Genomic DNA, 23,616 nt, shown 5'->3' with positions numbered 1-23,616 from the left:
GAAATATCACGTTGAAATTAAAATTGCTAAACAAGAGTATTTTAGAGGATATGGTGTGAACAGCAGGCAACTTACTTCCTCACTAAGATCTTGACCCTTCAAGCCAGTCTGTCATCCAGCTCGCGGCCCAATCATGATCTACTGGACATCATGCAGGCCAGTTTGGTCTACCCAGCCAATGTCATGCTCTCCAATTTTAAATCTATTTCACTGGAGAGATCAAATCAGGCTCTTCATCTGACCTGTGCCTCCCTAACTTCTTAGCTTTAGGGGCCTTTGTACTCAACCTTCTTGTGAACCAGGTTCTTAATACATAGCAAGCGACAGCTAGGGTAGCAAGTTCTTGGAAACAAGCCACCATTCTGCTCCTGTTAGAAAACCATCTGCAGACCCCGGAGTACAGTCTAATTACAGGCCTATCTCCTTGCTACCGGCACTATTCAAAGTATTGAAGAAGCACGTGAATCAGTAGCTCTCTTTATATCTTGAATCCAATAACCTGCTCCATCTTAGCCAGTCTGACTTTAGCCCCTACTTTAGTACCGAGTGCTTGTGGAGGTAACTGAATACAACAAAGGCAATTTAAATAATGGGGCAAAGGTTATGCTGATCATGTTAGACCTATCAGCAGCCTTTGATACAGGCCCCACTCCAGACTTCTGGTGCACCTTTAGTCCATTTGTATAGTGGGTCAAGCTTTGGACTGGCTCGCCTCTTTTTTTGGAAGGCAGAAGTCAACAAGTTTGGACTCCTTCTTTCTCCTCAAAACTGCATGAGTTGATAGTGGGAGTTCCCCAGGGCTCTGCTTTGAGCCCAACACTATTTAATACATATCTCACTTCTCTTGTTAAGATAGCAGAAGCCCTGGGTTTAACAGTTATATCTAAACTGACAATACTCAGCTGTTGTTCTCATGTGGCAAGGGAGGAGCGATTCAAGGGATGCTGATTAAAACCTGCTTGACTGCAGTCTTCCATTGGGTGGCCATGCACCAGCTTAAGTGCAATGCTGACAAAACAGACATTTGTTTTCTTTGGCAATACTTCTTCAGAAACTTGGCAGACTTTATGGCGTGAAGATGTCCCCACCCTCAAGGCCCTCAAGGAGCCATAGTCAAGAACTTAGGGATCAAATGTGGTGGTGGACTGTCCTTTAAGCCACAAATTAGCCTGCTTTGGTATACTGCACTCCCTACAAACGTTCCTACACTGCCTGTCCTTCACTGCCAACTGATACCCTTAAGGTTGGACTACGGTGATGCCCTCTATTTTTGTCTACCTGAACACCTGTTGGATAGGCCACAGGTATTCCAGAATGAGGCAGCTCATTTCCTTCTGAATCTGCCAGTTAGAATGCGTATTTCCCCTCATTAGTGCACTCTTCACTGGCTTCCTATATGCAAAATAATATTGTTCAATCAATCAATCAATCAATCAAGAACATTTGTAAAGCGCGCTACTCACCCGCTAGGGTCTCAAGGCGCTGGCGGGGAGGGAGGGGGGGCTGCAACTGCTCGAAAAGCCCGGTCTTGAGTTGCTTCCTGAAGGAGAGATGGTCCTGGGTGAGTCTTAGGTGGGTGGGGAGGGTGTTCCAGGTCTTGGCCGCAAGGTAGGTGAAGGATCTTCCTCCGGTGGTGGTTCTGCTCTAGTGCTTGTTTACGGGGCACTTTACCAGACCGCTGCAGTCTACCTCAGAACAAGGTTCAGTTTCTATGCAACTTCAAGAAACCTGAGGTCTGCCAACTAATTTGACTTCCAGAATTTAATATGTTAGAGTGGGAGGTCGGTCACTTGCCCACGTAGGACCAGCAGCTTGGAATAAGCTCCCTCTCGAGCTCTACTCAATAGACTAAGTTGAAGTGTTTAAAAAAAGGCTGAAAACCTTTTGTGCAGGATTAAGACGTCAGAACCTTCAATCACAACTGACCTGTGCTGGGTACCGGGACACTCCTCGGAGTAGCTGTGCACGATACAAGTCATTTTCATCATCTAATTCATATGTATGGTGTTAAATGTAAACCTGCGATGGACTGTACTCCATCGGGCCGCCAGAGGAGTATGCAGCAGAAGAGCTGGAGTAGGCTCCACCAATGCCTGCCTGTAAATTAGGTAGGAGGTCGGGGGTTTGTTGCGGGTACAATGGAGTACTCGACCAAATTCTAAATCAGTACCTAAGTGATTTGCCCAGAATCATATGATGTTCCACCACAGAAGCTGGGATATGAACCTTGGTCCCCATGTTACAATGTCAGCAGCTCAACATTAGATAGAAGGTGCTAGCTAGGTTGAGATGACATCACGTATCAACTGTAGTGTTTTGTTTTGAAAGAGATACATTATCATCCATGATTTGGAGCTTTTCCTTTCTGTGTGTCCTTTCTCGACTACATTTAATGAAAGAACAGTTAATCCACAACCATTGTTCTGATGAGTTCCGAGTACTTCTCTGAAGTCCAACTGGATCAGCAAAACATCAGATTTTTTCTTAGGATGTTATTCAGAGGCACATGACATGCAGAATTGTCTGCAGGTTAGAGGAAAGGAAGAGACTTTTGCCACTGAGTTTAAAAGTCTGCAACTGATTGTGTATCATGAAAGCATTAGCAAATAGATTTTATACGATTGTAAGAATGAAGTACTCATAGTGTTCCCTGTCATGGGATCTGACCGTTTTTTGTACAATTCTGCTTTCCAGATGATAGGCAAGCGAATGCCCAAAAAGTATCGAATTTTGGGTGATTTTGAATGTCAATTTGATAACTGAAACTTAGAGGGAGACAGTGTTTTAGTAAGACTTCTTCAAATCATAGATCTATCAATTACCTTCAATTTGCCCTGTATAACATTGTAGCCAATTGTGTGCAAAGTTGTGCAAAGTTGAAAAATGTGGGTTTCCAACCCCTGAGTAAGTCTATAAAATGTTTTCCAACTTCACAAAGTTGTGAAATTTGTTAGCATCACCACTTCGGCATGTACATTTTAGCTTATTCAACAACTTATTTTACACATATCCTTTTGTAAATCTAGCAAAATGGTTTTGCAAAAGATACACTTTGCTGTACACATTTATGGCATTGTCCATGGAAAAATCACCAAAACAGTAAACTTTCAGAAACAAAATCTGTAAATATTTCCCAGCTGGATTAGGCATGATTAAAGTGAACATTATCTCGCCTTACATTGAAAGTGATCTCACAATGTGATTTAATAATGAAAAAAACATTGCTTAAGCAAAAGTGAAGCTAAACTGGAAATCTTAGAAAACTCGCAAAAGGATGAAAATCAGTAGATTTGCCAAACTTTGTCTGTGAAAATATTGAACACTCCTGGTTACTAGTTGAATTCTTCTCTCCACAACAGGACCTTATGAAGTGGTAGTTATCTTTGTCACATTGCATACAAGTATCAACAGCTATGTGCAATTTAAAAGGGTGTGGGGTGCCACATGTCCGGCTACTAAAATGGGGGGACTGATAATCCTTAGCGGAGAGATATCCACCCTCTTCTGGTCAATACACAAATCAATTTTCGGAATCCACTAATACATCATTGGAAATGATCTCACAATATGATTAAAAAAATACTTAAGCAAAAGTGAAGCTAAACTGGAAATCACTTTTAGGAATAAACTAATTAACTTACACATCTTATTTAAGAATCTCAACGTAATTTACTAAAGGCATTTAATATTATATACTTAAATTGATCATACTTGTATTAAAGAAATGACAACGCAGTATACTTCAATATATGCCTTCACTCAGCCTACTAATGCTTACCAGAGTCAAAAACTCACATGGCAAAAAAAACAACCAAAAAACGTTGGTGGTCCTGGATCAGTACAGGGTCTTCCCCTTTAACTTGTGATTGAAGTTTATTATACACTCAAAGCTTCAAAGGGCTTGAATACTATTCTAGATGTGCTGGAGATGCCCACATTGGTCCTCTGTTCTGAGTACATTTATTCCTTGATATGTGCAACATAATTTACATCGGTATGATCTAATTGTCAAACACACTGTGCAATATGTGTCTGACTTACAGACAGTAATACAGATATTACTGTCCTTTCTGTTATCAATGCGTAAATAGAGGGCAGGATGCAAGAGCAGGTTTTTTATATAGTTTCATAAAATATTTGGGCAAAAATGAACTATAAAAGTTAAGAAATCTGTAGCTAGATGTCCTGCTTGAAAGAATTAGCTTTTTATGTTTCTGTCTTCATTATGCTTCTTGGTTATATTTTCCAATAAAATGATTCATTAATTTGCTTAATTTGGTGCAGTTCAAAATTATGCCTCACAGTTAATACATAGCAGAGAAAGTTATGACTATTTCAATAACAGTCTGAATAGTACCCTATTTCTTTGAGATCGCGGGTAATTTTCAATAAACATTTTGTTTCTAATTTCAGCGTGTGGGAAATTGATGAAAATTACAGGCCCAATTACCATCAAGACGTCTGGAACTAGATTCGGAGCCTGGATGACAGATCCTGTAGCATCTGAAAAAAATAACAGAGTATGTTTATTTACTATCTATATTTGTATATATTAACTTCTGTTTGTATGTAATGCTTAAAAAAATAGGTTTTGCCAAACGGGATTTACTCATTTAAGCGTTTAAATCCAAACCTTTCTGGTCCGCTCTTCTTCGAAATCATGGGGTAATGTCTCCTATAACACATGGTGGGAATAGTTGAGATATATTAGAGGCGCACATTCTATTATCTCCACACATTACCCCTGGATCTCGGCCCACAAGGCCCTATGAGCCAAAGTTGACTGCTACCAGGCACGCAACACCCATTAGGCTCACGGGGCTTCAGCCCCCCTCGTCGTGTGTGTCAGCCCGGGCGGAGACAGCGTCGTTGGCTGGCGAGCATCTAATTGCAGCCGCACCCGAGTACTTAACAGGTCTTTAAAAGACCATTTATTTGTAAATGAAGCGTTTGTTGTGTGTTCACCCCTTCTTACAGCCACTCTGTCTATGGTTGGGAGAATTAGCCCTCCCCCCCCAAATATTTTTCAGCCCCACCTGAAATTTGGGTCTAGTTGCCCACCTGACTGCTACCTAGAGGTAATCAACCCCACATGAGAAGACTTGTATACACTGTCCTGTCCAACTCATTTACAAATCACCACGCATGTCCCTATCTGTATGTATCTCATCTTACTGCGCTATATCACCAGCACCATTGCATGCATCTTGACAGGCGCCGTTCCCTGTCTCCAAACTACCGCTGGGTAATCACCTCTCTGGCCTTTTTTCTTTTCGTCTTCTCTCCCACTATTTTTCCTATTTTCTTTCTATTCTTGCCACTCTGTTTCTTACAGTTGTGCATCAGAGGCAATAACTCATTGTTCAGGTCTATGTTATCTATGTAATATCATCTATACCTACAAACAGGCATCTTTATGTGCACACATTATGTATAGAATACTCTCAGCTCATGGTTATCTGCCAACCGTCTGTTATGTACATTCCTAATAAAGACTTATAAAATCAAAAAAATCCAAACCTTTCTGAATATTTCATGTGCATTTGATTTCCAAATCACTGTCAGTCAAGTGTGCTAATGGCCGGATCATTCTAAAATTACTATGCCCTGCTATCATAAGCACAACTTGACTGATAAAGAAAAAATATTTTAGTGCTCAGTGAACTGATTTGGCCAAGCTCCGAGTCCCAATCACTTTTTCAATTACATTTAACGGAGATTCATTATTTTGTAGAAGTTAGTGTGAAAGTTTCTGACAGCTGCATGTTGCACTTGTGTCACACATTAAATGTCAGTGAGTCCTAAAAGAAAGAGTACAATCAGGTTAGAGAGGCCTTACTTCTGCTGCTAACAGGCAACATCCCATCACACCCCTGTATGTGAATGATATGATAGTCACAGGAAAGAATAATCTTTACTTCACTGAAATTGTTGGTATTACATCATGAACGTGTTACAATAATATCAAGAAAATGAATTAGTGCAGTCTATAATCTAGTATTATAGCCCACTACCAAGAGCTATACTATTTGGAAAAGGATGTGAAATTGAGTAATGGCCTGAGCTCAGGCAAGGGCGAATAACAATGGAAACGAACAGCAGTGCCCGAGGCAGAAGTGCTACAATACTATTTGAACATTCCACCCATTGAGTGTTGGAATTTTCTAAATTAAAAAGGTACAAACATAATAAAAAACACCAGAATCTTAGAGCACACAGTTCCTTACCAGACATTATTGGTCTGTGAAACTCCTTTGCCCTCAATGTACCTCTCATCATTTCAAATTTCTAGAACAATAGTAAACTCGAAATGTTGCTCAAGACTTGCAAAGATGACGCACTACCATGTCTGAAGACTAAAGATTCTTCTTAAAATATGTGTGATGGGAGCAATGAAATGTGTCTATATGAGGCTTAAGCATCTGCTAATGGAATTGTAAGGGTCAAGGGTAGAATATTTCAGAACTTCCAAATTTTAGATCAGACCCAGATTTTCACCTGAAACATACATCTTTAAACGATTTACGAATCAGATAGGTGTTTAGAAAAACCTTAAAGTTTGGAGCAGTAAAAGGTTTATGTATTACATGGATTAAGTACCTTCTTCAGCAGTGATAATGTGTCAAGGTCAATGGTTTAGTCCAAAACATTGGACATGCTCATGATTAATTTACGAGCATCATATTTAGCACAAGTTCTACTTTAATATCGTGAAATTCACGCATCACTTCATTTTATAAGTCACTTCATCTCCATGTTTCACACAGGCTGTGTAAAGGTGATGACAGGAACAGGCCTTTTAAAAGTGCAAAGGGTGGGATGTAACTGCGTTCCTAATGGATGGCAAATTATTTGCTGAAATGAGCTACACAAAAAAGTTCTCAATGGAATGCTTTATTTAATCTCAGCCACTGGGACGCATTCCAGTCCATCGTTGGTTTGCCCACTATGCCATGCCACCTCACATAGGAACCAGCCAGAACACCTATTGCACTCAGGGCTTCAAAACAAAAAGTTTTGAAAAGGGACTCATATGTGTCTGAGGAGGCATCTGGGCTAAAAAAAACTATGGACTGGGATGCAGCACTGAGCTCTTGCTTGTAACCAGGGGGTAAGGCCCTCGGCCTGATGGGGTCACATTCAAGTCAAATGTTGCGCTATGGGGCCAACTCCTGACTCAATTGGTTAACGCTAGCGATTCCAATACCTTCTTAAAGACTTGGACAGAGTCCATCATTGTCGCGATATTCAAGAAGGGAAATCGTCAAGATCCTGGCTGCTGCAGACCAATTTCCCTCCTTGATTCTATGGTGAAGGTGGCAGGATGAGTTGTTCTACAGCGTTTACAGGAACGGACAGCTGAAAATCAGGTGCTGTCAGACTTTCAGTATGGTTTCCGGGAGGGGCTGGGTACAACTGAACAGAGTTTAAACCTGGCTATCTTCGTAGGGAAATACACAAGAACTAAAAAAGGGAGGCTCTATTTAGTTTTTGTGGATCTGCCAGCAGCGTTCGATTCCGTAATCCATGTCAGGCTTTGGGAGATCTTTGTAGACTTAGGGGTGGACCCCTATATTATCACCTTCCTGCAGCGACTCTATGAGGGAGCGTCGCCCAGGGTCAGATATGGGTTGGAGGGTCAGTGCACACAAATATTCCCTATAAGTATAGAGGTTAGGCAAGAGTGTGTCCTGGCCCCCTTCCTTTTTAATCTATACACTAATAGGCTGGCCAAGGCACTCCTAAAGAGTGGACAAGATATCCCTCAAGCGGGCGGGCGACCGAATCCGGCCTTGCTTTATGCTGATGACGCGGTCCTAATGGCGCGTACGCAAAATGGCTTGCAAAGGGTCCTGGAAAGTTTTAACGCTTTTATGCTTGATTTGGGTTCATGTATCGATTTCTCAAAGACTTTTATATTGAGTTGTGGTATAGGGACACGCAGGAATAAGGGCAGGGACATTTGTCTGGATGGTAGGAAGTTAGCATCAACAAGAACTTTCTCGTACCTTGGTGTCCTTTTCAATCAGAACGATACTTGTACCCGTGCAATGGAGTCGAAAAAACTTGACTTTAGTAGATCCACTAGTGCCCTTGCCATCTTTGCAAAGAAGTTGGGCAGGAAGCTACCGGGCGAATTCCTGCAAATATATAAGGCGCAGTGTATATCCGTGGTGATTTATGGGACCGGGGTCTGGGGTTTAGCTAATTCTTTCCCTCTACAGAGCGTGGAAAACGCCTTCCTCAGGTATATTCTTTCAGTTCCTCCTGGCACGTCCTCATATGTGTGTCATGAGGACCTGGGCCTACCGTACTTAACGGACCTCATTAAACTGGAGCCTATCCTCCTTTGGCACAGGATATGGGTTAGCGAACAGACCCATTTAAATCGAGATATCCTGCGCGATTGTATTGGGTTGGATGGGGCGCATGAGATCCCCTGGCTCAGGTTCGTTCACAGGTTTATGATAGATCTTGGCCACCCAGATTATTATACAAACCCTAGCTCTATGGCTGGAATCTCAAGAAAAACTTTGAAGAAAGAGGGCCTTGCTATGTTGGGATTATTAAGAGTAGCCGATGAAGCCGTTAAACTGACAGTTATGCAACATCAGCTAATACTCACTTCTCTGGCTATGGAACCTTATTTAAGCTTTGTCCCTAGTGATATGATAGAATGCTTTTGACCAGATTTAGACTAGGCACTGTACACAGACTAGTGACTACACCCAAGATGAATGACTGGTCAAGACCTCTACCACTCAGAGCAGTCCACTATTCACTTATTCCTTTTTTGTAAGCTGTTCTATGTATTAAGGAAAGTATGGTTACTACCTCTACTAAGACAGCAAGGCCTTAGGCAATGCCGCCCAGCTCTTGTTCGCCTACAATTACTAGAGAATGAGCATGTGGCTTGGAGGGTCTCCAAGTTCTTGAAAAAGGTCCTGTGGCATAGGAAAAGTATGTTATTTGAGGCCTTGGAGGCCCCTTTCTAGGTGGAATAGTGAGATGAAATGCTGTTGGATACTATTTGATGTAACTTTTAAACGTGAGCCTTGTATTTTATTCCTCTTAATTTATGTATTGTAACAATCCTTTTTAACTTAAATTTTACTGATTGTTTTATCTGCTTTTATGACTGTGAATATTATGGTCGAATAAAGCTAAATATTGATTGATTGATTGATTGACTGACTAATTACTCACACTTCATACCTGTCTCAAACATTCTAAGCAGACCCCTTACATGGTTTTTAGGGTCTCTCTGTCCTGTGTTTTAAGATGTTTTGCCTTTGCCCTCTGTTTTTTTCTGAATTCACTTTAGTTGGCCTTAGGACTTTTTGAACTTCACCACTGATTACTAGTGCTAAAGTGCTTGTTATCTAACCTCTAGTCATGGCAGATTTGAGTTACACCCATTTGCCTTATTTAATTTTATTTTAAGTTCCTAGTAAAGTAGTACTACATGTGCCCAGGACCTGTAAATTAAATGCTACTACTAGGCCTGCAGTAATTAACACCTTGAATGCTACAACAATTTTCGCTGGGTGCTGGTCTCTCTTAAATCCCATTGTTCATGACGAGCTCAGCTCGTCATAAGCATACAAGCAGTGTACTGCATGATGAGCTGATCTTGTCATGAGCATGGAAGGAGTTATTGTGCCACCTACTTAAGTAGCCCTTTAATCCTGTCTTAGGTCTACTATTGCAGCCTGTGTGTGCAGTTTTCAGACTGCCATTTTGACCTTGCAAAATAAACCTTTTGCCAGGCCTAAGCCTTCCTTTTCAATGCATTTAAGTTTCCCATAGGGTAGGCTCTGATCAGCTCAGAGGCTAGGGCCCAGTGTATTTAAAAGAGTACGACAAGAACTCATACGTTTTACATGTCCTGGTAGTGAAAAACCTGTTAAGGCTTCTTTTACTACTGCAGGGCCTACCTCTCCCACATGAGTACATTGGAGTTACTTTATTACATTTAATAAGCTCTAATTTCCTTTTGGGAGTAAGTAGACAAGTTGATATTGGTTTGTAAAGATTTGCAATTAAAAACCTTCTTTAATGGTAAAGTCTGATTTTCTATCACAAATCTGAAAGTGTCACTTATAGTAGGTTAAAACTGTCTGGTGCATCGTCACGCACCAGCTTCAAATTGTACTGCCATTCTACTTGAGTACGTAATGAAAGCCCATCAGAGTCGTGGAGAATCTAATACATCATAAATGTCCCAGCCTACAACAACCATCATGCACTATACACAAATACAACAGGGTGCTATGTGCTTAATATATAAAGATCCAGTCAGTGTATTCAAGCATGAACCTTAATGCTCTGGGAGCGGCAAATAAGCGCAGTGAGAAGAAGTCTTCTCTCAGCAAAAGTCAAAATAGGGTCTGATCTACTATTTTAAAGAAACCACAATTAAAGCATTAAGGAAGTTTCCACAAGGCTTCAACTCATCATCAATCGTGCAGGCGACCTTGGAAGTAAAATCAGTTTCATTCACCTCAACAGATTAGTGTCTCTCACCGCCTCAGTCTTCATACCTTGGGCCAATATTTAATAAAAGAACCAGTAGTCAGCTTGTCTAATTCAAAGAACAATGACCCTAACAATGACCCTATTCTAAGCTAACGAGAACATAGATAAGACACCTGCAAAGTAAGGGAAAACGAGGCTTTTTCAAAACGTATTATAAACGTGATGCGTGCACTAAGGCCTGGTTACATAAGTTGTTATATCAAATGCAATTTAAAAATTACATTTATAATTCAGCAATATATACAAGTAGCTCTCACTAAAAGAACTATACAACCACTTACTACAAATATTAATAAAATACACACATTTGATACAGGTAAGGATATGTTGAGTATATACGTTACATGTGAAAAGGATGGGCACTAAGTTATATTGCTCCAGTGGTAAGCCAAGAGTACTAGGAGAAAACATCATACAAAAACCTTTGTAAATCTGCACCACAGTAGGTTGTCCTTCGCAATATACATACCCTAACAACATTCCTAAGTAAAAGGGCAAAACTGAGTGGCGCAGATATTTTTAGATTCAAGGAACCACCAGCTATGGCCCTATCTTAAGCACCAATGTTCCCCATGTCAACCAAGTCACGATGCTCAAGGGAAATCGTTACAGCACCAAACAGGCAGCTTTACGCAAAAGCTATGTTTTAACATTTTTAAACAAAGCAAATATTTTTCTATGGTAACACATGCTCTCCCAACAATAACTAATTTATTTATGTATTAACTAGCTTACCCGTCGCGCGTTGCTGCGATCTCCGAACAAAGGAAATTAAAGGAAACTCATTATGATAACATTCAATTTACATTGTCTCATTTTTATTGAAACTTATTCATTTTAATATGGAAAACATTTCAAAGTGTTGTTTTAATTCTATTTATTTATTCGAGTCCTTGTCGATACACGATTTTTTGTTTTTCCATCTGGTGCGTACATCAGTATTCGAAAGATTATGAGGGCCATGGGGGGCCGATATTTAAAAAAGAATTATGCCAGAAACCTTCGCGGGAGTGTACTCAACAACTTTGCAAAGTTTCCTGGCGATCGGATGAATGCTGTTTTAATTCTATTTATTTATTCGAGCGCTTGTGGATACACAATTTTTTGTTTTTCTGTCTTGCGCGTACATCAGTATTCGAAAGATTATGAGGGCCCTGGGATGCCGATATTTAAAAACTATATTATGCCAGAAACCTTCGCGGGAGTGTACTCAACAACTTCCAAAAGTTTCATATCGATCGGATGAATGGTGTTTTAATTTTATTTATTTATTCGAGTGCTTGTGGGTGCACGATTTGTTGTTTTTCCATCTGGTGCGTACATCAGTATTCTAAAGATTATGAGGGCCCTGGGGGCCGATATTTACAAAAAATGTATGCCAGAAACCCTCGCGGGAGTGTATTCAACAACTTCCCAAAGTTTCCTGGCGATCGGATGAATGCTGTTTTAATTCCATTTATTTATTCGAGTGCTTGTGGATACATGATTTTTTGTTTTTCCGTCTTGTGCGTACATCAGTATTCGAAAGATTATGAGGGCCCTGGGGGCCGATATTTAAAAGAAAATTATGCCAGAAACCTTCGCGGGAGTGTACTCAACAACTTCCCAAAGTTTCATGGCGATCAGATGAATGGTGTAGTAATGCATAAAGGACAAACAGACAGACAGAGAGACAGACAGACAGACATACATTCGTTTATATATATATATAGATTTATTTATTTATTCCACTTGTTAAGCACACAAATCATCCCCGAAGGGATCTCTAGGTGCCTTTGCAGTGTGGGAGCAGACTGTAAGTGAGAGCTTACTGAGTGAAAAGCGATGTTTTCAAGAGTTTTTTAATGTGGTGAAGTCAGAGCGTGCTCGAATGGATAAAGGTAGCTGATTCCAATGACAAAAAGGAGCAGCTTCCGAACGTAGTCATTCTAATATGTTTGGAGCATAGAACTCAATAGATCACTCAATCTAAGCTGATGTGCCGGGATATTAGGCCACAATTTCTGCCTACGGTAGAGTGGATTCTTCCCAGGCAGGCTCTTACACTCCAGGCAGAGAAGTGTGAAGAGGGCACGCTTTTTAATTGGGAGCCAGTGAAAGGAGAGGAGAAAGGGCTCCAATGAGGAGCGTGAGGAATGGTAAGGATCAGAGAAGCAGTCAAGTTCTACACCACCTTGAAATCTGACAAGAGGCCTTCATTGCTACCCACCAGAAGGGCATTGCCGTTGTCCAGGCAGCTCATTATCAGTGCTTGTACCAGAGACTTCCTGGAATGGAGAAGAGTCAATTGAAAGACCTTTTTAAGGGTTTGCATGAGGCCAAAACAGGTTCCAGTGACTGTTTTGACATGCTCACTCATAGTGAGCTTGTCGTCCATCAATATTTCTAGGTTCCCTTTGTTGGAAATAGGTGAAGGGGCCAGCTCCGATGGCCACCAGTTGGCTAACTAGGCTGCATTTGCTTTAATGAACAGAAGGATCTCCGTTTTGGTCATGTTCAGTTGAAGACAGTTGTTGGACATCCATGTGACTATTGTCAGTAGGCATGTTTTCAATCTCGCTTTGGTCAAAAGATGGTCATGGTCAATAGTGATGATCAGTTGTGTGTCATCGGCGTAGGAAATGGTTTCAAAGCCATATGATCTTACGAGTCGTGCCAGGGGGGCCATATATACAATAAATAGAGTGGGGATCAAGATTGAGCCCTGTGGTACCCCTTTATCTAGAATTGAGGGTACCAATGTGTGCTTGCCCAACTGGACCAAGTTAGTATGGTCTGACAAGAAGTTATTCAGCCATTCGAGGGCTTTACCTCTGATACCAAATTCCCAAAGTCTTTGTGCTAAGATCTGATGGGAGATTGTATTGAATGTGGCTGAAAGGTCTAGAAGTACCAACATGGCTGAAGATCCCTGGTATAACGCCAGTTTAATAGTGTCTATGACTTCCACTAGTGCAGCCTTTGTGCTATATAAGGCACGAAAGCCTCATTGCGAGGGGTCCAGTAGATGGTTAGATTCCAGGTATGATACTAGTTGGGCATTTACTGAGGACTCTATAATTTTGGAGACAAAAGAAAGAAGGGAGATAGGTCTGTAGTTTGTCAAATTCTGTGGGCCTGCTGTAACTTTTTAGGTAGTCTAATGCATTTATGAGTGAGGCTTTAAAGTCAGTCAGGATCAGAATATTATCTTTGTGGCCAGTGATGGAGGGAGGAATAAAGACTGGGAGAAGGGCAGAAGGTACCACCTTCCTCCAATGTCTTATGAGCTTGGTTCCATGGCTGCGAATATCGTTATGGGACTTGATATCCAAGTAAAAGTTAATAGGGAAGTGGTCAGTCCATATCTGCTCAGTGGGAGTGTCTCCTGCTAAGTTCATTGCATCAGTGAAGATTAGATCTAATGTGTGCCCTCCTCTATGGGTAGGGCTGGATACCCATTGATGGAGACCGAGAGACTCCATATCTGCTAATAGCTGCATAGTGTCAGTATTCATTTGGTTGTCTATGTGATAGTTGAAGTCTACTAGCAGCAGAAAGTTATCTGCCCCTAAAATATGGGGTTCAAGATGTTCGATCACCTTGGTACTGAAATATTTTCCCTTCCGGAAGACGATAAGCAGAGGCTCCCTTCCAGGTTATGTTAGTTGGAGCTTTCAGTTGAAAGATTACCATATCCACCATAGGTTAAGAATAGAGGTCCAATGTGTCTCTTCTTAGAGGGATTTTGTCTTCGTTTAGCCAATAACTGACTATTCAATGAACAATGTTAATCTTTTAGCATTGTACTTTGCACTATAAACATGTTATTTTTATCGATATCATAGTAGTTGAGTGCTACACCTGTCATCCTTAGGGTGGGGTTCCCCGCAAAAATGTTGCCCTCCTGCTCCATTTTTGGTGATTTCCTTTTTCCTGGCCTTAGAACTCAGCACACCATACCGTTGCTAACCAGTGCTAAAGTGCATGTGCTCACTCCTTAAAACATGGTATTAAAGGCTTATGCACAATTGGCATATTTATTTTGCTTTTAATTCCCTAGTAAAGTGGCACAAATGTGCCCAGGGCCTGTAAATTAAATGCTACCAGTGGCCTGCAGCACTGATTGTGCCACCCACTTAAGTAGACTTTAAACATGTCTCAGGCCTGCCATTGCAGCCTGTTTGCGCAGTTTTAAATGGCCATGTCAAACTGGAAAACTACACCTTTTGCCAGGCCCAAACCTTTGCTTTTTACACATATAAGTCACCCCTAAGGTAGGCCCTGACACACCAGCGGGCAGGGTGCAGTGTATTTAGAAGGTAGGACATGTGCTTTTAAGTTTTATATGTCTTGACAGCAAAAAACTCTTCAATTCTTTTTTACTACTGCAAAGACTAGCTCTTCCACAGAATAACATTGGAGTTACCTTATTACATTTGATAAGCTTGAATTTCCAAATGGGGTAGGTAACCACTTCATGTTTGTTGTCTTTGAAATTGTAATGAAAAATCCTAACTTAGTTAAGTCAGATATGAAATTACAATTATGAAAATGGCAGTTTTAGAAAGTTAAAATAGCAAAGATGCAATGTCAAATGTAAAATCACTACCAATACGCAAGATTGTGACTTCCCAGTTTTGTACTGTGTTGTGGAAGAGTAGACAGACCTGGTTACAACATAGTGTCCTCTTTTTTTTTTCATTTTTTCAGATTCAGTGTAAATTCCCTGATGAAGGGCGTCGTCCCGAAATGCATAGGGATGGGATGTATTCTTTGGGATTAGACCAATGCACATAAAGGAGATATAATTTGTGCAGAGAAAGAAAAATATGACCAAATCATTAACATTGTGAAGCAACAATGGAATTGATATAATTAAAGATGAACATTTGAATCAAAACGAGGACAAAAACGAGTTTCCTGTATCATTATTATTCTCACAAGTGGAATTAAAAATTGGTGAACTACTGTGAGGCCACGTCTCCAAAGGAGTGCCAACTGGGCACAGTGTCATTCAGTTGACATTGCATCTTTGCTATCTTAAGTTTCAAACTCCCCAAGGTCAGAGGGAGCTAACCACTGGCACCCGAAAAACGTAAATCATATTATATTAACTTGTTAAACAAGAAGCAAAACACAGAGAAATACAGTGTGCCACATATTACGCATCAAGTTTTAGAAAGTTGGCATTTTCCTGCCTTAGCTCATTTAGTGCCTGTAGCCTGTACCTAGGTCAAATGGCTGGGTGTCATTTCCAGTTGGGCCTTATGTATTCCTACTAGACAGTCAGTCACAACAGGGGGATTAGGTCTTCCAGGGTGGACCTCACTGGCAAGATGGGAGGGAGGAGCTAGGCACAGCCCCACTTACATGTGAATAGGTGGTACCCTGCCTCCACACAGAGAGACACATACCCCCTGTAGTTTGTCTGGAGCAGGGACAGGGAGGGCAGAATGCCTGGGGACTTCAAAGGGAAACATCTAGAAGCGTCTCCCCACTTAAAAGGCAGAACTGAGAATAACTACTGCACCTCAGACACCAATACTTCAGTACTCTTCTGGACGTGTTGATACTCTGCCAAAAGGAAGGACTGCTGTGCTGCTGAAGGGCTTCCACTTTGCTGGACTGCTGCCCTGCTGGACTGCTACCTTGCTTTTCTGACTTGCTGCCTGCTGTCCTCTTGCTTGGGTGAAAGGTACTGAACCTGCATCCCTTGAACATGGACCCCAAAGCGATGCTAGGGCTAGTAGGCTGGCCTCCTGACTTAAGCCTTAGGGACAGAAGGTTTGAACAACCTTGACCAAGATCTTTGACTCTGCCATCTGTGAGTCTAGACTGCCAAGTGATGCCACCCCAGAGCCAGCAGAACCAATGAATATCCTCTGCTGCATTGTGCAATCCCGATCACAACAGATGCAGCGCCATTGCTGAGTGGATCTTGACTGGTGCAGAGACCTGCATTGCATTGCAGCCCATTGCCACATCAGAATCACTACTGCGCAATGCATCTTGGTGCAGGCCCTTGCATCCCTCTTTGATGACAGCCTTGACAGCAGATTCCGCATCGCAGCCTCATAACTCCTTAGAAAAAATGTGTCATCCAGACTGGTCGATGCATCCTCGACTCCAGTCTTCACAGCCAACACCTCGTTGATGGGATCTTTGACAACAACACATCAGGACCTCGAACGGCAACCCCTTCCTCATCTCTTTGAATGTGCAACGCATCTTCAACTAAGATCCTTACAACACTCTGCAAACAGGGATTTAAGGTACTCTGTACAGCAGGCCTGTTAGACCTGGCATCTTTGGCGCAGTTTCCCCTGTCTTTTTGCCTCTACCTCCCTTATTTGTGATGCTGTGCTGGATTTCGTTTTTGCTGGTTTAGATGCTTTGGGCACTTTGCCACTACTTATCAGTGCCAAAGTGCAAGTGCTCCCTGTGTAAATTGTTATTGTAATTGATTATCCATGATTAGCATATTTGTATCACCAAGAAGTCCCTAGTAAAGTGCACTGGGTGTGCCAGGGCTAGGTGATTCAAATGCTACTAGTGGGCCTGCAGCACTGATTGTGCCACCCACATGAGTAGCCCTAAAATGGTGTCTCTGGCCTGCCACCGCAGTGCCTGTGTGCAGTCTGTGAACTGCCATGTGCTTCTGGTCAATGTCCCCACTAACCAGGCCTAACCCTTACTTTTCTGTACACATTGGTCACCCCTATGGAAGGCCCAAGGTACCCCCTTGGGCAGGGTGCAGTGTATATGAAAGGTAGATCATGTACACTAGTGCAGGTGACATGCTCCGGTAGTGAATGACAGCCATTTTCATTTTTCACTATTGCAAGGCTACCTTGCCCATAGGCTGTCATGGGGAATGCTGGCTACAGTGGCCATATCTTCCCATAGGAGCAAGGTAGGACATAAAAGTCTGGTACCCCTGAACTCAGAATATAATAACACATCTTTTAGGAAAGGTTGTTTTTAAATCCTGTGTTTGAGAACATCACTTTTAGAAAGTTGCTGTTCTCTTGTCTGACCTTTCTGTGTGGCTTGGCCTGTTTGTGAATTGACTGTCTGGTTTGTGAGTGACAGGGTCTGGGTGGCTTCCAGAGGCTGAGTGGGTCATCCCTGGGCTGAATAGCTCCATATGCATCTAGAGTGGTGGGAGGGGGTAGCACCTGGGCCTGAATAGGGTTGTGCCTGCCTTCCACAATGCTGGCTCCACCTCCTGCTGGGCGGCTGACGACCCTACCCCTCTCTCTGAAAGGAAAGGAGAGGACAGGAAAACAAAGTGCTCATGGAACACCCAGAACTGGTTCAGACCGGGCTTAGAGCTCTCCTGCACAAAGGGAACAAAGACTTTTAGGGGTACACATACAGGATTCCTGACTACAGAAAATTAGATCATCCTGGAATCAAGAAGGAACCTCTGCCAAGGAGAAAGCTTAAACTGAAGAAGGAAGACTGTCCTGCTGTTGCTCTGCTGGACTGACCTGCTGTTGCTTTGCTGGCAAGAAGAGGGGAAGGACTTTGCTTTGTGCTGTGTCCCCTTGCTTGAAGGAATCTCCAAGGGCCTGAGAAGAGCTGACTTCCTGTTAAGAAGTCCCAAGAACAAAAGGACTTCACCCCCAGCTTCCCTTAACTCTGCTGAGAGAGTTCTGTCCTTCCTAGAGTGCTTGGGCCAGTTGTGGTGCCTCTGGAAGTTGTACCTGTGTTGGGAAGCTGGAAACCAAGATTTTAAAGACTTTCTGCAAGTTTTAATGCATCTCTCGCTTGCGGAGCGCATCCCCGTCAGTGCGAGGAAATTCCCGCCCCTACTAAGGCAGAGATCGTCACAGCGCCTGTTGCCGCTATCAGAGTCGTCGCATCCTTCGTTTGCAGGACGCACCAGTCCGGTGCGGGAAGATTACCATTGCTTCGAGTATCGTTGCAGAGCCTGTTGTCACTGGGTGAGATTGTCACACCACTTGCTTGCAGACCGCATCACATCGCTGCGAGAGCTGCTGAGCCGCGCATCGTCGCCTCACCAGAGATCGTCGCCGCCCCGAAGATCGTCGCATCGTACCTTTTGCAAGCCGCTTCCACCAAAACTTGTGTACCGGAATCCACACAAGGTATCGCATCCCTCCCCATACAGGCCGGAGTCACCGCAACACACCCGCTGCGCCCCGCGGGGTTGTCGCATCGCCTCCCCAGGGTCTCAGGAGTGACGCATCGCTTGCTTTTCAATGCTACAGCTTTCACTTGGAACTTTTGTTGCATCTAAAGGTACTGTTGTCTAAGACGTGACGCAACTGTGGATTATTTTACTGCAACCTTAAGAACACTTTTGAAACCATATTCATGAACTGTGTATTTTGGATTTTTGTTGTTTTGGTCTTGTGTAGTTTAGATTAAATATCTTTATTTTTCTAAACTGTTGTGGAGTCAGTTTGTGGTGTTTTCACTGTGTTACTGTGAGTGTTGGTAAAAATACGTCACACATTGCCTTTGATAAGCCTGACTGCTCGCGCCAAGCTACCAAGGGGGTGAGCAGGGGTTATCTAAAGAGTGGTTCCTCCTTACCCTGACTAGAAGCAAGGGTCCCTATTTGACAGTGGTACCTACCTCTGCCAACTAGAGACCCCCAGTTCTAACAAGGCCTAACTAGGTCCCTCTAACAGGCCTGTGCTCCATCGCGGTCAGCCTAAAACGTATGACTTTGTCCCAGTCTGGTGCTACCAGATACCCTCAGTTGGCAATTTACGTCTTTTAGCACTATTTGTTGACGAAATCTATAACATTGAGTATCTCTGGTTCCACTGATTGGATTTTTGTTTTTTTGGTCTTGTTTTATTTATTAAAAATTACTCTATGTTTCTAAACCTGTTGTAGGATCCCTTTTTGGTGCATTTTCCCTGTGTTACTGTTTGAAGTGTTGCACAAATACTTTACACATTGCCTTTGACTTAAGTCTCACAACTCAGTGCCAAGCTAACCGAGGGTTGAGCACAGGTTAGTTTAGGGTTTGCTTGTGACTTCACCCTGAAAAGAATTGAATTGCTGCTGAGAAGAATTTCACCCCCTCAACCAGTAACCCAATTTCTTACACTGAGATAGGAAATTAATTTCCTAAAGTGAAAATTATTACTTCATTGGTTTGAGCCAGAAACCATCAGCAGACTAGCAGTTTATTTTTGAACCCCAATGATCTAATAATAAGGCAGGAGTTTACTTGCTTCACTCCAGGAAATCAGGAGTTAGCTAAAGGTATTACTAGAATAAGTCACACCTGCTCATAGCAAAATGTGTGTAGTACTTCAGATTCTTTATGACTGAAAGTTTGCACTATGTACCTTTAGGAATAACGTCAATTATAAGGGCCATACTCAAAGAATTATGCTGTGATATACTCTCAAATTACTCCTGGTGTATTACTGGATTCTTCCTGTCTTAATTCTGAAATCCAGAAGTAAGTCAGTAATATATCAGGTGTACCCCTGCATTACTCTTGGAAATTAGGAGTAAGTTAGAGGTACTACTAGTGTAAATCTAAACTATTTATAGAATTACTAGCTTACCCGTCGCGCGTTGCTGCGATCTCCGAAGAAAGGAAATTCAAGGAATCTCGTTATGATAACATTCAATTTACATTGTGTCATTTTTATTGAAACTTATTCATTTTAATATGGAAATCATTTCAAAGTGTTGTTTCAATTGTATTTATTTATTTGAGTGTTTGTGGATACACGATTTTTTGTTTTTTGGTCTGGTGTGTACATCAGTAGTCGAAAGATTATGAGAGCCCTGGGGGCCGATATTTAAAAAAAATGTATGCAAGAAACCTTCGCGGGAGTGTACACAACAACTTCCCACAGTTTACTGGCGATCGGATGAATGCTGTTTTAATTCCATTTATTTATTCGAGTGCTTGTGGATACATGATTTTTTGTTTTTCCGTCTTGTGCGTACATCAGTATTCGAAAGAATATGAGGGCCCTGGGGGGCTGATATTTAAAAAATAATTATGCCAGAAACCTTTACGGGAGCGTACTCAACAACTTCCCAAAGTTTCATGGCGATCTGATGAATGACGTAGTAATGCATAAAGGACAGACAGACAGACAGACAGACAGACAGACATACATTCGTTTTTATATATATAGATATTGGTGCATTGAGTCCCATTTGTTGACATTGATGTGCCCAAATACTGTGAGAGAAGTTGTGGCAGTAAAGCGGCTCACTTTTCTTTCAGTCTGTTTGACTACTAGATGTGCCTGTCTGAGAAAGGGAGTAGAGCAGTTGGCACAAAGAATATGTAAGAACAGCACGGGCCTTCTGCAAAATGGTTTTGCTGTGGGTAGGTGTCATTATTGTAGAAGTGGTGGCTTGCACCTGAGTTCCTGGAATAAGGTAGCAGTACTCCTTGCTTACTCCTAGGTCACTCTTGGAGATAGCCAGCACACGTGTAAGTCACAGCAAAATCTTTGTGAACTTGGCCCAATTTGTGGGGCATTGACAAACAACACTCTAGCCTCTCCCCACTCTTAAAATGGTTGGGTATTTGCTTCTGTCATGTTCAGGGTGTAAGAGGAAGGGGACTTTAATCCGCATTAAAAAAGGTATGATTGCACAAAGGTGATGGCATGGCAGCAAGCAGGCGCGGCCGGTGGTGGGAGTACCTGTGGGCAGTGACCTAGGGAGGGGGAGTGTAGTAATGTATGGATTACGGAGTTTAACAGGTAAGTTAACATATATATATGAATAAAACGAATTTCGTTGCGTGCACTGCATCACCAAATGCGATGCAGTGCACGCAACAAATTTTGTTTAATTTATTTATATGTTTACTTACCTGTTAAACTCCGTAATCCATACATTAGTAACCCCCACCCTGCCCCTTCCTCTCCCCACGTCACCGCCCGCAGGTATTCCCACCACCGGCCGCGGCTGGCAGCAAGCCTAATTGCACATTAGTGTTAATATGGGATTAGCAACGCTGAAACACAGACTAATGCGTCAATTCACAAATGTTTTTTATGAATTGCCAAAAGGTGTAAATCTGATCCGAAGTCAGGCTGTAATTCCTAGGGACACTGATACTCTATTTTACTGTTTGAACCAGGCTACATTGGTACTGATCTCAAAGTTTTAGTGTGATTTACTACTATAGCACTACTCCTTTCCTGCTGGAGATCAGGAGTAAGAGAGGAATATTGCAAGAGAAAGTCATTTCTACTCACAGCAAAGTATTTTTTAAATAATTTTGTAGCTGTGTTTCATTACCTTTATAAAATTATGTTTATCATTTAACATATCTGATGTATGCATTCTAAGGAGCCCTACTGATCTATATTATGTTGCCTTCTGTTTCCTAGGTATGGTACATGGACAGCTATACCAACAATAAAATTGTTCGTGAATACAAATCTATGGCTGACTTTGTCAGTGGGGCTGAGTCAAGGACATACAATTTGCCTTTCAAGTGGGCTGGGACCAATCACGTTGTCTACAATGGCTCTCTTTATTTCAACAAGTATCAAAGCAACATCATTAGCAAATACAACTTTGAAACGGGGCGCGTGCTTGCTCAGCGTAGTCTTGAGAACGCTGGGTTCCACAATGTGTACCCTTACACATGGGGTGGGTTCTCAGACATTGATCTAATGGCTGATGAAATTGGCCTCTGGGCCGTCTACGCTACTAACCAGAATGCAGGCAACATCGTTATCAGTCAGCTGAAGCCAGACACCCTGGAAGTAACAAAGAGCTGGACCACAGGCTACCCAAAAAGAAGTGCCGGAGAATCCTTCATGATCTGTGGCACTTTATACGTCACCAACTCACATTTAACGGGAGCCAAGGTATATTACTCGTACTCAACAAAATCTTCAACATATGAATACACAGACATTCCCTTTCATAACCAATATTTCCATATATCCATGCTTGACTACAACGCAAGAGACCGCGCCCTTTATGCCTGGAACAATGGTCATCAAGTCATGTTCAATATTACACTTTTTCACATTATTAAGACTGATGATGACGCATAAGATGCCTTTTCTAGTTCAAGAAAATCAGTTGCTCCCAAAAAACTCGATTGCATCCTGTGGTTTTGTTTTATGGCACATTCGGAATTTTTTCTGATCTGTTTGTCAGAAATAAGAATTTTTTACAAGGTTTTCCTAATTGAAATGGAACTATCAGCCAGAGCATTTTAGGATCACAACCACATCACTAGTCTTTGACCTCCATGGACTGCCACAATCGTATCAAGAAAAAATAACTGGCCCGAAAAAAAGACATATGACCTGCCTTATTTTACAATCTGATTTACCAAGTTCTAATGCATGAATGTCTTTTTTAGCCTTTTGTCAGTTTTTTGAAGAATCAGATTGCAGTTATTTAGCCTTTTGTGCTTCATATGTGTTCATTTTCTGAAGAAAAAAAAGACTTTGACATGTTGAGTTCAATAAGATGTATCTATATCCTACACATTGCATACTTCAAAAGCACTATTATATAAAGGGAAGCAGTACAACATGTTTCTAATTCTCTAGCCCACATGTTTATCAATAATATGTATTTCTACCATTGTAATCACCAGTGCTCAATTGTATCGCTTCACTTTTGTGAAAGTAAACCAAGTACTATTTTTTATAAAATATATCAGAGATTAAATATCACTCATGTTTGGGATTGGCTTTTAAAGTGGGGTTAGATCATGAGTGGGACAGTACTGTGTCACGATTACTTGCAGGATATTCTGAAAAAAATACAGTAAGCAGTGAGAAGGTGTAAAAAAATAAACTTCATAGTAACTTTTTTAAGCTAATCGCGTCATCTAAATTGTTATTTTTTATGTGTTGCTTACTTATTATATAATAAATGAATGACTCTTGACCAGTGGATGGCAGTGTACCTTCAGAAGGATGATCATGGAAATTGAATCTAAACACAGGGGCATATAATCAAGCAGCAGCGATAATTATCACTGGCCGCCCTCAGCGTGAAAATGTTTATCATCGGCTATCGCTGATAATTATCTCCATGCTAGCGATGTATTAACAACGCATAGCGCAATGGCGATAATTATTCCAGCGATAGCGA

The 23,616-nt window shown here is 41.8% G+C and overlaps 1 protein-coding gene across 2 annotated transcripts in view; it reads left to right on the top strand.

The window, feature by feature from the left end:
- OLFM3 (olfactomedin 3) overlaps nucleotides 1-23,332 on the top strand; it is a 624,029-nt gene extending 600,697 nt beyond the window's left edge. For both annotated transcript variants that reach the window (XM_078659258.1, XM_078659257.1), the window contains exons 5-6: nucleotides 4,414-4,520; nucleotides 21,882-23,332. In XM_078659258.1, coding sequence (XP_078515384.1) covers nucleotides 4,414-4,520; nucleotides 21,882-22,559 — 785 coding nt within the window. In that variant the 3' untranslated portion in view covers nucleotides 22,560-23,332. The remainder of the gene's footprint in view (nucleotides 1-4,413; nucleotides 4,521-21,881) is intronic.
- The last annotated feature ends 284 nt before the right edge of the window (nucleotides 23,333-23,616 follow it).

This window comes from Lissotriton helveticus, chromosome 1_1 (genome assembly GCF_964261635.1).
Source record: "Lissotriton helveticus chromosome 1_1, aLisHel1.1, whole genome shotgun sequence".
In the NCBI taxonomy this organism is placed as follows: domain Eukaryota; kingdom Metazoa; phylum Chordata; class Amphibia; order Caudata; family Salamandridae; genus Lissotriton; species Lissotriton helveticus.
The sequence above is the reverse complement of the archived record's forward strand: the minus strand, read 5'-3'. Positions and strand labels throughout refer to the sequence as shown.